This window comes from Corvus brachyrhynchos, unplaced genomic scaffold, assembly GCF_000691975.1.
Source record: "Corvus brachyrhynchos isolate BGI_N302 unplaced genomic scaffold, ASM69197v1 scaffold59, whole genome shotgun sequence".
In the NCBI taxonomy this organism is placed as follows: Eukaryota; Metazoa; Chordata; class Aves; order Passeriformes; family Corvidae; genus Corvus; species Corvus brachyrhynchos.
Window position 1 is genome coordinate 5,799,791 of NW_008246054.1, and position 14,770 is coordinate 5,814,560.

General features: G+C 40.7%; 1 protein-coding gene across 11 annotated transcripts in view; it reads right to left on the reverse strand.

Annotated features, from left to right (window-relative positions):
* Nucleotides 1-14,770, reverse strand: part of SPTAN1 (spectrin alpha, non-erythrocytic 1) — a 46,337-nt gene that overhangs the window by 5,574 nt on the left and 25,993 nt on the right. For 6 of the 11 annotated variants that reach the window (XM_017745450.1, XM_008642255.2, XM_017745448.1 and 3 more), the window contains 27 exons: nucleotides 14,566-14,670; nucleotides 14,017-14,040; nucleotides 13,629-13,664; nucleotides 12,574-12,621; nucleotides 12,152-12,243; nucleotides 11,845-11,989; nucleotides 11,547-11,728; nucleotides 11,280-11,379; nucleotides 10,953-11,150; nucleotides 10,690-10,836; nucleotides 10,048-10,151; nucleotides 9,759-9,921; nucleotides 9,258-9,272; nucleotides 7,396-7,527; nucleotides 6,918-7,055; nucleotides 6,462-6,566; nucleotides 6,039-6,247; nucleotides 5,212-5,332; nucleotides 4,942-5,063; nucleotides 4,334-4,466; nucleotides 3,847-3,945; nucleotides 3,409-3,568; nucleotides 3,105-3,181; nucleotides 2,753-2,962; nucleotides 2,226-2,522; nucleotides 1,630-1,742; nucleotides 797-814 (listed from right to left, as the gene is read on the reverse strand). In XM_017745450.1, coding sequence (XP_017600939.1) covers nucleotides 797-814; nucleotides 1,630-1,742; nucleotides 2,226-2,522; nucleotides 2,753-2,962; nucleotides 3,105-3,181; nucleotides 3,409-3,568; nucleotides 3,847-3,945; nucleotides 4,334-4,466; nucleotides 4,942-5,063; nucleotides 5,212-5,332; nucleotides 6,039-6,247; nucleotides 6,462-6,566; nucleotides 6,918-7,055; nucleotides 7,396-7,527; nucleotides 9,258-9,272; nucleotides 9,759-9,921; nucleotides 10,048-10,151; nucleotides 10,690-10,836; nucleotides 10,953-11,150; nucleotides 11,280-11,379; nucleotides 11,547-11,728; nucleotides 11,845-11,989; nucleotides 12,152-12,243; nucleotides 12,574-12,621; nucleotides 13,629-13,664; nucleotides 14,017-14,040; nucleotides 14,566-14,670 — 3,293 coding nt within the window. The remainder of the gene's footprint in view (nucleotides 1-796; nucleotides 815-1,629; nucleotides 1,743-2,225; nucleotides 2,523-2,752; nucleotides 2,963-3,104; nucleotides 3,182-3,408; nucleotides 3,569-3,846; nucleotides 3,946-4,333; nucleotides 4,467-4,941; nucleotides 5,064-5,211; nucleotides 5,333-6,038; nucleotides 6,248-6,461; nucleotides 6,567-6,917; nucleotides 7,056-7,395; nucleotides 7,528-9,257; nucleotides 9,273-9,758; nucleotides 9,922-10,047; nucleotides 10,152-10,689; nucleotides 10,837-10,952; nucleotides 11,151-11,279; nucleotides 11,380-11,546; nucleotides 11,729-11,844; nucleotides 11,990-12,151; nucleotides 12,244-12,573; nucleotides 12,622-13,628; nucleotides 13,665-14,016; nucleotides 14,041-14,565; nucleotides 14,671-14,770) is intronic. The other 5 variants (XM_017745451.1, XM_008642257.2, XM_017745447.1 and 2 more) reach the window with 2 other exon arrangements.

Genomic DNA, 14,770 nt, shown 5'->3' on the forward strand with positions numbered 1-14,770 from the left:
GCTGAAAAAATTTAAACTGGACAGACACATTTGCAGAAGCTTTGGCAGTCTGAAAACATTTCAAGATCTCATTATTTCCTTTCCACTTCCAGAAAAATGGCCAGCATACATTCTCATCAGGAACTATTCCTGTGGACACAGAGTGGGCTTAAAACTGCTGGCAAACTCCAACGGCTCCGTGGATTCATGTTGGAAGGTTGGTTTTCTCCTGTCAAGGATGAAATCTGTGTGGGCCATGTTCTGCAGCAGATTAAAAATGGACAGTTCATATTTGCAGACTACAGAGTTTTAAGATACGTAATTTCAGCAAAATGTTGTTGTAAGAATCTTCCCTTCTCCTTATCAAAACCAGTCAATACTTTGGGGACTTCATTGTTCTCAGAACAGCTATGGTCAAATGGTTTATTTCACTAAGCCAGTCTCTTAAGCTGAAAAACTACAAATGTCAGAATAGCCTGCCTTTGGAAAGCAGCTACATTCTCACATATCTTCTCAAATTAGGGGCCTTTTCCTGTGCAAGCCCTCAGAGAAAGCAAGAGCAAAAGTCAGGACTTCCATGGTGTGCCAGTGGCTGCCCATTTTAATTCCGCTTTTGACTAGGAAATTATGTTTCTACTGGTTTATAGTTAACTACTCCATAATCTTGTTTCCTGTGTCTGTGCACCTCAGCAAAAGGTTGCTCTTTTCAAATAAAAGGGGTTTGAGCGCAGCTTTCACAAGCGATGTAACAACAGGAGAAAACACACAGAGCAGAACACATGACCAAAATCTGAAAGATATAAAATTCAATACTAACCCATCTAGTAGGTAAGTCCTGTAGAATGTGAAGATCCAAACATCAGGCAGCAGGACAGAGACAAGACAGTAAGAGAGGGACAGAGATTCGGGTGGGAAGCAAACATCAAAAAGTTAAAAAATCATATTTATATTTCATTATTTCATGAAGACACATACAGAACTATTTGTAAACACACAGACAGAATCACAGGGTTACAGGGAACAGAAGTCACCTCCTCTGACCCCCAACCTAAGCCTGTCAGAGCTGCTGACAGCACTGACTGAGCACAGAGACCTGCAATGCTCAACCTTGAGAGTTTTTATTTCTAACACGGTTGTTAAATCTTTACTCCCTAGCCTTTGAGAGGGTTATTATTAGACAGCAGCCCAGAGAAATGATTACGAAGTTTTAAGCTTTTTTGACATCTTCTTTCTCTAGTTGAACTCCAGTAAGATTCCAAATACACTACTCAATACAAAAGGGGCATTAACAGAAATGCCTCTGGCACTTCAGAGTCTGCTTGGAGCTATTAGTGCTCTATCTCCCCAGCTGTGCTGCAGCCTAGTTCAGGAATAACTGGAGAAAAATGAAGTCCTGGATAACTGGAATTACTGCAGAAAAATGAATTCAGAAATAGGAACATTTTTGAAGTCTGGTGTTTCAGGGCTTTCCTGTCCCCTGTAGCTAATGGGGCCTCTCTCAAATCCCAGCTGCATGGAATGGACAAGTCCTGATGAGCTGTTTTTCAGTAGGAAACATTTACAGCTTTGACAGTCCAAGGAGATGGAGGATGCACACAAATACTACCTAAGGAATTCTCTAAAGGCAAGTTCTGGAAAGACAAACTATACCTGGTCTCCTGAATCCACTGATGGAAGGCATTGGCATGCTGAGCAAATTCCTGACGCAGTTTGTCATTTTCTTCCTGCCTTCGCTGTTCCTTCTGCAGCTCCAGTTCACGTTCCTGAGAAATGAACAACAGTAATTTCAGAGAAATAGAGGGACTGGTCTCATCCTGTAGCAGAAAGAAAAAGCTAAAAGCTGCATCCAAGCACAGGTGTAAGCCTCAAAACAAGATTGAGTACTCAGTGTCCTGGACATCTATAGAAAAGCATCTCAAGTGGTAATTCAGAACTGAAGCCCTGAGAACTGGAATTGAACCAGCAGTTGCTTCACTGCACAGCAGAGAAGTTAAATTTCTATTCCAGTTAGGATGTGAGACACAAGTGCTTTGCCTTTGGAAGAACCACAAACAGAAAACCATGAGAACAACTGACAATAGCACAAGTTTATAGTTAATGGCAATTTTTCTTTGCTCACAAATTTTGAGATATTTTGACCTGTATTATGGTGACAAGCTCTTGTACCCATTAACTCAAGAGAACAACTTCCAGGGACAACTGAAAGGTCATGAACTTTGAAGAGAATCTTTCTCTTACTGACTTGCCTTGATAATTTTCTGCAGATTCCTCCAGGTTTCTTCAAGAGCCTCCATAGTGAACCAAGTGTAGGGGTTGGAGGCCACACGGAAACTCTTGATCTGGCGATCGAGCTCTGCCAGCTGGTTGAAATCAGCTTGGGCAGAACTTAGGGAGGAACGGAAAGCGTCGTGAGCTTCTCTCAGGGCTTTGATTTCTTCCAGTGAGTTGCAGCGCACAGGATCCGTCAGGTCCTCCTCAGCATTCTCAAACCAACTGTTGAAGGCAGAGGCCTTCTTCGCAAAGGTCAGGAACAGATCCTCAACCTTGAAAAGAGAAAAGATCCAGTTGTTCAGTAATGCAAATATTCTGTATGAGCTCATCTGGAATTAACATGCATCAGTAAGAGTTTGCCTTGCAAGTGTCTCGGAAATGCTTACGTTAAGTCTCCATAATCATTAGTTGCAAAAGCATGAACAAAGTACAGAAGTTGCAAGTCTGTACATTTTATCAAGTGCACAATTAGATTTTTGTGGCCCCATGGCTGGCCACTCACTTTTCTGAAGTGCTCCTGAGCCTCCAAGAGTTTCTTTTTCCTGGTAGCAGAATTAGCCAGTAGCTGATTCCAGCGTTTCATCAAGGAAGCATGCCGGGCCTCAATGGCCTTGGACTGGATGTGCTTGGCTGCGAGCAGCTGGTCTTTCAGAGCAGTGATGTTTGCAATTCCCTCCTGCTGGAAAGCCTGAAGTCCAGCATCAAACGTTTCCTGAAGCATTAGAAGAACAAAAGATATTTTAGATTGTATTTTTCTTTAACCTTTCCCATACCCTGCGTATATTTCAAACATGGATTCTTGTGTAGAAGAGTTCAGCTGTTCCCTCCCTCACGGGAGCAGCATCACCACTGACCTGTTTGGTGAGCAAGGTTTGCACTGAAGAGAGGTCACGTCCATAATCATCTGTCTTCAGACTGTTTTCCTTCTCCCCTGAAAAATGAAACAAATTTTGCAAAAATGTCATTCCTCCATTTTAAAATTCCCTCTATTCCAGATCAGGCTACTACAAAAATATAAAGCAGTGACAGCACTGCTGATTACTCTGGCTTTAGGTCTGCTTGTTACAACAGCACATGAGGAGCTACTGGAGACCTTTGGAAATGAAGGAGTTTAAGGTTTGTTTGTGACCAAATATTGTACTCCAGTACAGAACATACCTATCCATGACTCCACCACATCTGCTTTCCAGTTGAACTGGAGGAAGGCTGAGTTCTCATCCAGTTTGGCTTTCCTCTGAGCTGCTGCTTTCTCCAGATCTGACACCTTGCCTCTGAGCCCCTTCATCTTGGCAGTGATGTTCGCCTCGTGGTGATTGTTCTATGTGACAGGGAGGAAAAAAAAATATAGAATATAGGCATCCTGTATGATGTTAAAGTCATCTGAGGCATTCAGGACATTGGTGACAGAGCAAGGACTTCAGCTGAAAGATAACTGTCTCAGAAACAGCTTTGAAAGCAAAACACCAACAGCTTATTCAGCCACAAAAAATGAGTAAGAGCTCTTTTCAAAGACATGACAGAGAAGAGCAAGTCTACTGTAACATGAAGATGTCCTGGGGAGCCTTTGAAGGTTTCTCTTTAGTAGTTCATGCTCACCTTTTTAATGAGATCCTCTCCATTAGCACAGACATCGTTCACTCTGTCCTTGTGGACAGTAAAATCAGTCTCGAATGCCTCGTGCTTCTTCAGCAAGCCCTGCAAATATGAGACACAGGCATTTCTAAAAATAATTTCTCACCATTTATTAAAAAGTAATTCATTTTATAAATCAGTTAGCATAAACTTTTTCTGACAAAAATTAATCTTAGCTGGTTAGCACAACTTACTGATTTTCTGTGGACAAAAGGAAACTGAGACTGACTTCCAATCAGGAGTCAAGAGATACAAAGCTACACCAAACTGCAAGTCATTTCTACAGGAAATAACAAACTTTGGATGCTTTTATAAAGTGAATTTATGTTTTTTACAATGTAGGCCTTCAAAAGGAACCAACAATAACCTCTAAATTGTAAAGACAGTTAAAGAAAAGGTTCGTTATGCTCTAACCAATGCAATAACAAAGTGCTGACAACTTCCTCCATACCTGGATAGCAGCAAGTGTGTCCCCATAATCCTCACTGGCTACCAGTGTCATTTTCTCATTGATCCAGGCTTCTTCTTCCTCAACATTTGCTACAAATTGCTGATACTCCAGAGACTCCTCCAGACGCTGACCCCTGTGTGGGAAAGGTAAAACTCGTTAGCGTTGCTTTATGGCATTAAGCTGTAAGATATAAAAGCAATGTGCAGAGCCTGAACCCTGTCATTCACACTTCACTCCTCTGGCAGCAGCCATGGCTGCAGCTCTAGGAATTCCTTGGACTACAAAGCCTGCAGCTGCCAAAGGACTGAAGCAAATTCTCTCCCAACAGCTTCTAATCAGGAAAAATCTCCCAGTAGTAATCAGCTGGCTTTAATCCACAAGTCCGTGGTTTCCAACTGGTGCAAGAAAAGGCTAAACACGACATACACCTCAAAGAGAGGCTCATGTTTCTACTGAGGAACACTGTCAATAGTCTTGTAGAGTCTGTGATCAGTGATAGGTGCTATTACATCATATTACTAATAATCCATACCCTGAAATTCTGTAAATCTGATCATTATGAGTCCATGTAGCTTTGAATTAATACTGAATTTTACAGAAGTTCATACCTAGCAGCTGCCAACTGTTTTAACTCCTTCCAGTGATCCACAAACTGAGCCAGTCTCTGCTGTATCTCCTCCTTTCCAATTGTGTTGTCATCTGAAAGCTTCTTCCCCGTGTCCAGAACACCCTGCAGAAAAACACAGTTATTGGAACATCACCTGCCTTCCTCATGTGCATTGTTTGGGGTCCAGCAAAACTACTGCTGGCTTTTATCTCCTGCACAAGCAAGAAGGGTGCTGCTGATAGAGAAATATGTCATGGGGAGAGGCATTTACCTGGATAGCAGGTTCGTGGGCAGCCAATTCTGCTTCTAAGCGCTTGTGTTTTTTCCTCAGATTCTGCACACCAGTCAGGTCTCTGCCATAGTCCTCTGAGCTAACCAACAGTTTCTTCTCTCTAAATTCAACAGAGAAGAGAGAAAGGTAAAATACGAAAATTACTTCTAAAGGTCCAACCTGATAAAGAAAACAAAAACCCCCTCAGATACACAACTGCTCTACATTGCACAAAGGTCTCGGATGTAAAACCTTGTGTACAACAGCAAATGGCTCTTGGCAGCACATTCCTGTGTGGGGGAAAGAAGGTGACAGAGGGCCCATCACTTATCTTTGAAGGACAGAATTGCTCTGTACTGTTTTCTTTTTAAAAATATAGATGCCTTTCGTAAAGTTGTCCAATTTTTGTTTGTTTTAAAAGCATGACAAAAGAAGTGCTCTAATTGGAATGATTTCTATCAGCCTCACTTCTTTCCCTCCTCCTGAGGTACTAACACCAATGTGTAAAGACCATTTGATTAATTGCAACAACTGGCTAGCATCAAAAAAGTACTTGAAACCGAAAAAGCTTTGAATTTTTGGTAGGAGTTTTCCCAAAAAGACTAGAATGAAATTTTAGTTACTTGGTCCGAGTCTAAACTGTATTATTCTTCTTACTGGGATTTGACCAAAGAAAACTAAAGATAAGAAACCACACCCAAAACAATTTTTCTGTAATGGCAGCAAAGGTGATTTCCTATAGACACACAGTTGTGGGAAGGCAGCTGTAAAGCCACACTAAAGGATATGAGTGTCGTTGGCAAGCCCAGAACTTCCCAAACACCCACTTGATCCAGGACTCCTCGTCGTCCATGTCACGGAAGAACTGGTGCAGGCGGTGGCTCTCGTTGAGCTTGGCACGGCGGGCGCTGGCCATGCCCTTGATGCGCTGGAAGCGCCCATTGATGGTCTCACGTTTGTCTTTCACTTGGGATGTGTCAAAGGCACTGCTGGTCATCAGACTGTCAGCCTGGCTGTTCAGGTCCTTCAGGCGGTCCTGGATATGTGGGAGAGAGTGAGCAGGGATTGCTCAGGTCTTGTTTCTCTGCTCATTATGTCAGGATGAAAATCAGAATCTGACTCGCAGTTACAGGTTTTGTTAAATACCACATTCTGACAAGTCTGTGACTGCAGCAGGTATCAGGAGTTGTACCTAGAGAATTTGCTTATGACTATGATTTATCTTCCAAAACTGAAAGAGAAAGCAATACCTCATGAGCAGATATATCAGCTTCCAGTAACTGGTGTTTCTTCAAAAGGTTGTTAACAGATGCCAAGTCCTTCCCATAGTCTTCAGATGCCAACAAAGCCTCCACCTGGGGATGGAGAAGGAAACGTGGAACGAAGAACAAATTGTGTTTCACAAACTCCTTGAAACTATAATGCTGTAAAACCATGCAAATTACTTCTCAATTTTCTACTAAGCCTTCACCTTGTCACCTGTTTAATACCTAAAAAGTTCCATGCAAATTTGCTTCTTCTCACCTTATTGTTTATAACTAATAACATGAACACATCCACAAGAATTTTACTAGTAATAAAGTTTTTTTTTAAATAAACCTAGACTTGCTCAAAGGTAAACAGTGCTCCACAAAATCTAACATCAGCAAAAGTAATACAAACTTAAAAAAAGAAGTCTCACAAGTAATTAATTCCCATCTTATTACCTCTGAAAGCCAAAAGTCAAAGTCCTTGATTCCAGTATTGAAATTCTGTTGCTTATTAGCTTCTTTCAGTTTCTGACTCTTCTCTGCTGATTTCTGTACCAGGAATTGCCACTGGTCAGCCAGGGCAGCCAGGCGTGCCTATCGGAAAGTGGGAAAGATAAGTAAACGTCACAAAAGAAAAATGAAAAAAGTTCTGATAAACACAAAACCAGACCATGGTGGAGGTTTTGCTGTTGATTCCAGATACGCAAGTTAGAGTCAGCATTTTGTACTGCCCAGCTATAATTTACATGTCAGTCAGAGGATCAGAAAATTTATCCTCCTTGAGACTGAAGCAGAATAATTCACATGATTTACACTGTGTAGTTGAAGTACAAAAGCTTCTATAAAGCAAGATTTGTTCTAGAGGGACACTGTCTGGACTCAATTACCCAAACACTGCTCAAAGCAAAGCCAAGCAAGACTTGAAGGTGCCCACCTTGACGGCGTCCTCGCTGCCAGCACAGGCGCCCCTCTCGATGAGGGAGTTGCCCATGTCAATGACGCCACGGATGCGGTCAGCGTTGGCGTGGAGCTCGGCTTCAAAGGCCTGGTGCTTCTGGTGTTTGCTCTGCAAGGACAGACCCAACACCATCAGACACTGCACAAAGGGCTCCTCCATTGTTCTCATGGGCTGGGTTGTCATAAGCTTCATGTGCAGGCTGAGCTGAGGAAGTCCTCTCTGGGTAGGGTATTTACTGCTCACTCCAATGGTTACTCTCATTACCTGAGTAACCACCAAGTTTTGACCTGGCAAAACTGTGGGTGAGCTGAGACACAGAACTCTGGCAGTGTATTCTGTATTTCACATGAACATGATGTTCTGCATTTTCACGGGTGCCAATGCAAAATTCCCTGCACTGAGCTGAGCTGTTACTGCAGTAAAGATTGCTCATTTTCAATGCACCCCTTTGAAAAGCAGCAATTACACATACCCTGAGTAGAGTAGATCATCCTTTCTACTCCTACAGTAACTGCACAAATTCCTACTTCCCTTCCTAATCCATAGGTAATTAACAGAAATCACTGCTCCAGCTTATCTGCTTTCTGCACAGTTGTGATATTAGCCATACACAGCCCCATTATATATATATAAAAATAGTGAATTAACAGCCAAAAACTTCTATAAAAACATAACTGAATTATTTGGTAAGGATTTTTCTCTGCCAAGTTGAGAGCACCATGAGAACAACAGGAGCCTCGGGTGTGGGAAGGAGTGTGCAGCTCTCATGTATCCACGATCCATCCACCCACCAGGAATATGACAATAGCACAAAAGTGACAAGACAGAATTTGCAAGTATAAACTGGAAATGCTAGTGACATTGGACATGGGTAGAGAGTGTCCTAGAGAATGGAATGAAAGGAAATGTTAGATTAAAAATAAAAAAGGAAAAATACTATGGCGCTGGTATGAGAAATTCTGCATGAACTGCTTCATTTTGGGAACTGTAAACCCAAATCCTGAGATTATAAAAGCATGTCCCTCAAAGCTAGATCCACCAACTTGGAAAATTCAATTTAAAAGTTGCCAGTTGCGTATCTCCATATAATTACCATGACAACAAATTGCAGACAAGCCTTTACAGTTTAATATAAAATTCTATTTTTTTTTCAACTAAAAAAATAGTAATTTAATGTACCATACTCTGAAGTGACAAATGATTATTTCATTTCTTACTCTTGTTAGCTTCCTCTTTCTTTGTTCTGTCTTCTCCTTCCACACATTCTCATTTTACTGCACTTCTTGGATTCTTTCAAGTGCTGTCAGCTTTCCATCTGGTACATCTCTTTTTCTGGAGTGTTCTTTCTGTATTATTCCCTTCTATGCTATTGCAAGAACTAAGCCAATCAAGATCTATCATTTATTGAATCCTCCATCTTCAGCATTTGATTCTACAAACAGAAGCTCATGGATTTGGCATTATGTCCTGTGTTAAATCATCACAAGTGATGACCAAACAGCCTTTTCTTCTGAAAAAGGAGGATAGAACCCCATTTTCCTATAGGCTAACTCCTAAAAAAGCCCAAACTACATCACTAATGCAGCATAGATTAAACAGATCATGCAGAACACCTGCAAAACGAATACATAAATAAATGATGCTGAATAGGCATTAACAAAAAAGCCACACCCATAGGACAAGGATCAACAGCTGCACCTGGATGGAGGTAAAGAACTAACAGAAAACAAAGAGATTGCATGAACTGATGGATGGAGCAGCAACCAGAGCTTGGGCTCACACAGAAGCTTATACAGAGAAAAAAAATTCACATACCAGGGCTAGTCCAAACTACTTACCAGCAGTTTGGAAAGCTATAAAACAGATTGAGAGAAGTAGTTCAGTGCATTCATACTACTTCATAAACCAGAATTAAAACATAAGAGGTAACTTTATTCCTTAATACTGAAAAATAAATGAGGTTTCGCATTCTATAATGTAAAAGAGTTGAGACTCAAGAATTCAGTTTTCTTATGTTTTTGTCTAGATGCTGGGAGAGAGACAGAACAGCCACTTGGGTTTCTTTAGGAAACTTTCTGCTGCGGATACCGTATATCTTATTAATTATATGCATGAATAATTAATCAGATGCATGAATAATTACTAACCAAGTCCTATTTTGGGTCTCCTTTCATGCATAATGTAACTTCCATTTTCTCCTTGTTAAAAGGAGAACATGTCCAACATGATGCACTATTCTGTCATCTCTGAACAAGAATTCCTGAGCATGGATTTTCAAAGAGGAGGCCTTGCAAAGTTAACAATGATATTCTGATTTTTAAGCCAAGAACCACATTCACCTGGATATTTGTGGGATCCTTATATGACTCATCACTTGCAGTCTGGAGCTTTTCACTGATCCAGGCTTCTATTTCATCCACATCACGACTGAACTGCTGGAGGGTCTGAGACTCTCCCAGCTTTGATCTCTTCTCAATCATTTGGGCTTTCAGACGAAGCCACCTGCAGTAATTTGACACATACAATGAAGAACACTAGAGCCACATGAGGCATCGCCTTCAACAGCTACAGAACGTCCCTGAAGAGGATTTCCAGTCATCTGCATTCTCCTCCCAGGGCAGCACTGACCTGTCCAGGACCTCGTTGCGTCTGTTGGCGATGACTCCCTTGGCGTAATGATCTGCAGCAATCAGCTGGTCAGCAAAGGATTGCAGGACAGCAATTTTCTCTTCCTATTCAAACCAGAAACCATGAATTAGAACTGTGGTTCCCTAAAGTCAAATGATGAGCAGTGTCTGGAACAGAACAAGCCTTTTTATCTTCTTTACATTTACATTACTGTGACTCTGTGAAGGAAGTCTCTGTTCCCTAGGACTGTAGAGTTCAACTTAGAACACCTTTCACCTGTGGCATTTAGGAAAAAAGGATCTTTTGGGCTTAAAACTTCAGCAGTATGATCTCCCAATAAATCTAGGCAGCCTTCTGCTACGAGAAACTGGAAATACACCCTTTTCTGCCACAAATAAAGGGAAAAAGTAATTTCAAATCAGTAAATTCACACAAATACTTGCCACTATTTCTACACTGTCTGTAGGCAATGAAATACATCCTGATCTGCATAAACTGCTTCTAAACTTCTGCAGCAAATTCCACATGGCTGAATATTCAGAACTGGACTTCAGAAGCCATACATGGCAGGAACTCCTTTTGCTAATAATTCCTATGAGAAAAAGGAAACTATTTTCCCCTTACTTCAGCTACACTCCTCACCTGGACATTGATTGCTTTATCAAAATCTTCATGTTTCTTGATGAGTGCCTCCACACTGTCTAAGGAGTCTCCTTTATCCTCTGTATTTAGGAAAGCCTCCCGGGCAGCCATCCAGTTTTCAGCTTGTTCACAGTCCCGATGAAACAGCTGGGGAGAAAGAACTCCAAAGCATGAGCAAGACAGACCAAGAGCACTGTTATCACCAAAAAATAATAAACTTTTTAATGAAAAGAGGAATTATTATTCAAACTGCAGCAGAGTACCTGTAGTTCCAGGCACTGGTCCAGCATCATTCTGCGCTGGACCCAGGCCTTCTCCAGGTCTGTCCGTTCTTGGTCCAGAATATCCAGTTTCTCCTTGATCTCTGGGCTAGCATAGTGTCCATGGGCTAGAAGTTGTTGTCCAAACTGTTCAAATGCCTGGAAAGTGCCAGCCCTTGCATCTATTTCCGTGCGGTGTTCCTGCAAGGGGCAGAGATGTGCTGCTCAATAACCAGAGCTGAACTGATCTGGTTTTGGAACTCTGATTGGAAAGTGTCAGAAAAAAGAAACATTTGTTGATGTTTATGATAACACTTATCTTTCACATACCTGGTGCCTTTCCAATAAAGCCTCAGCTCCAGTCACATCCTTTGCGAGTTCATCTGAGGAGACCAGACCCCGGATTCCATTGATCCAAGACATGAGGTCCCTGTGGACACACAGTAATAGGGAATTTTTCCCTCCCTCCACTGAAGTAAGTCAAAACAGGGAAAACAGTCCTTTTCTGAACCCTTCACAGAAATATTCCTGTGGAACAATAAGCCATATATACTTCACTAATAATAAACAAATTGAGAGGGGGAATAGCATCACTACCTGAAATCACTGAGGAAACGCTGCAGGTCATGAGAATCTCCAAGCTTCTCTTTGCGCTGGTCAGCACGTTTTCCCAGACTATTCCAAGCCTGATTCAACTCAGTGCATTTTTCTTGGAGATCTTCAGCAGATTCTGGATGTGACTGGATCAGACGCTGGGCAGTCTCACCAAGAGAATTCACCTAGGATTAGAGAAGGGGAAATAAACACAATGAAGACAGAGAGAAGAACTGCTATAGTTCAATCATTTCTGGTAGATAAAAAGAAAGCTTTTGGGTTCTCTTCCTCAGAATCTCACCTTGTCTCCCAGAGCTGCCAAGTCTCTCTCAAAGCCTTCATGTTTGCGCTGCAGAGCCTGAACACTGGCTAGGTCATGCCCATAGTTGTCTGTATTTAATGCTTGATTCTTCTCCTCTATCCATTCTTTGGTTTCATCAGCATCTCTGATTTGAAGGACGGAAAGGCAAAAAGAGAATTAAAACCAAGACCACCCTCTCCACTGAACAAGCTGGGGGTTGAATATGATTTGTTTAGAACAGGTCCCACTATATTTTAGAATTCTTGACAGACAAAGCATTTGAGTCAGGACCAAACAAACCCCTCACCTGTGGAATCTCTGGACCTCGTGGGCACTGCCCAACAACTGGCTCCTCTCTTCTGCCAGCTGCTGCAGAGATCTCCAGCGCTCATTCAGCTCCTGGATGAGGGAAGTGAAAAGTCAAGATTGGTCTTTCACTACAGGTGAAGGTTACTAAATTCTGCTTAATTCCAGAAGAATGCACAAATTCCAACAGCTTAGTTAAATATTAAGGGTTTCTCCTGAGCTGTAAAACCAAATGATTTTATGTATACAATGAGATAGTGATGTAACTTGAGAAGCAAATGCTGTATATACTAATATATACATTCTTTCAATACATTGATTCAAAAGAATTTATAAAGCTTAATGAAAGACAAAGACTGTGGAAAAGGAGGGCAAAAAATGTTCACAACTTCTAAATCAGGTCAGAGAAAATTGTGTAATTACCTTGATTGAGTTGAAGGTTGCCACAGTGTGTACCATCAAACGTGCAGACTGTGTGAAAAGGCAGAAATAAAAAATATAGCATTGAAGTCAACTCTAACCAAAAGCAAAACCAGACTGAAAGAAAAGTCCTTAAAAAAACCAAATAGAAACCACCAAGAAAGACAATCTAAGTAAATAACAAAAGCAATTGAGAAAAATTGGCTGTAATACCTAAGGTATTATAGAGCAAAATAAGAATAGCCAGAATTCACAAGCGAGCACTGTCTTATTAGTGTAAACTGAAGCAAACAAATCTTAATGAGGGCAAAGAAGAGGAAAATTTAAAGGTAACATTCAATACATGAATTTAAAAAACCCAAAATCTTAGTCATAGTTTGCCAAGTTACTATGGGACTCTTAGAATTCAATGTACATGTTTATAATCTGCAAAAAAATACTTTAAAAGTCACCAGTTCCTGGTGACATGGCTGCATTTTTTGCCAAAATATTGCATACTAACCTGGTTTCCCCACATTCACACAACTTAAAAGATGTACAAGCAGCTTTAAGTCTAACAGAGTAGGTGCAAGACATAAAACACAAGAATGAAATGCTAGGGAAAACACAATGTTAGATAATTTAAAAAATATTTAAGATATTATTGTGCTTTAGTAGGTGACAGCTCTTCCATTGTAGGCCTCTAATGAATGGAGAAAGGCTTCTTCTATTGTAGAAAATGAGCTGGTGGTGACTAATGGAATACAGCATATCCCTTACTAAAGGAATATTGACATAAATGGTTTTGACTTTGAGGAATAAAAACATTTTGTTGTAGCAAGCAGAAAGCAAAGAACTCATGCAAAGTGAACAAGGGATTATTCAATATCTACTGGCCAGAAACTGGAATCACCCTCATAGTACAAACTCAAAACTAAACAGAGTTTTGTAGCAGAGAGGTAAAAATCAGGCTGTTGACAATTTCTATGGCACAGGAAAAGTAAATGGTCTAAAAAAGATGATGTGCTGTAGGTTTTTTTTTATTTTCTTGTTGTGTGCTACTAAGCAATGACACCTACCTTCCAAGGAGACGCTGTCTTAGAATCAGTTTCATCCTGTTTGAAAATGTGAAGAAACAGCTTTAAATACAAAACAGAATCTAAAACTATCAGAATACAGTAAAAAAATCTTGAAAATATCTCCATGTTCAATCCTTAACAGAGTAAATACATTTTTTCATGCAAGTATTTGTATCAATTTGGGTTATGCTGCTTGCTTAGATCTGTGATGTGGGGCAAGACACTCAGGAAACAAAGGAATCAAAGATAAGATAATCTTTGAATGTCCATTCAAAGTCATTAGTGAGTTCCATCATGGAAATGAACTACAGTTATGGCTGAACTTCTCTTTGTACATCCCAAACCTGTTACAATTGCCACTCCATCCACCTCAGAAATTAACACTTACCCTGGGCATCATCCCATAGACTTCCTGCAAAGAAGACAGGACAAACAACTTGTTATTTTCTAACAGAAAGAATGTTTTTCCCAACATGCTTCATACTTAGTTGGCAAAGGATAAAATTATTTACAGCACAAGTATGTAAAAAGCTGGCAAAAAACCCCTAAAAAATCCAAACCAGAACAGAAAACCCACAAATCCCCTCCGCTCTGAATTGCGCTCTGTTTTATTTCTCTTTTTCCCTAGCATTCCTCACCCATTTTCCTGCACATAAATAAAGGCTAAATTTCAAATTTATATGAAGTTAATGTGTGGATTCTCCATGACTTTTGATATTATTGTAAAGACTTTCCATTCCTAAAAAAAGAAAGGAAAAAGCTCTAGATGCTGCAATTTGCTCTAGCATTATTAAAAAATATAATTCTAAAGGTCTTCTTGGGATGGCCACACTAGAGAACAGCCTGAATCTTGCAATGTCAGGCAAAGACAACAGACAAAAGAAAGGAGGAAAATCCTTTGCTTCTTAGATTAGATTAAGGCAGAGAAAAAGAGCACCTGTTGCTGTACTGCTTGTACTTCATCTGCCATCAGCCCTTCTGACTCCAGGTCCTTTGCAACCTTGTTTATGTCCTTCAGGCGTGACTCGTTGGCTTTCAGATCCTACACAGAACAGAGAAATATCCCAGCATTAACATTCACCCATACAAAACATGTGGAACTAGGTAGCTCACCAGGAGTGCCCAGTGTGTGAACAGCAGGA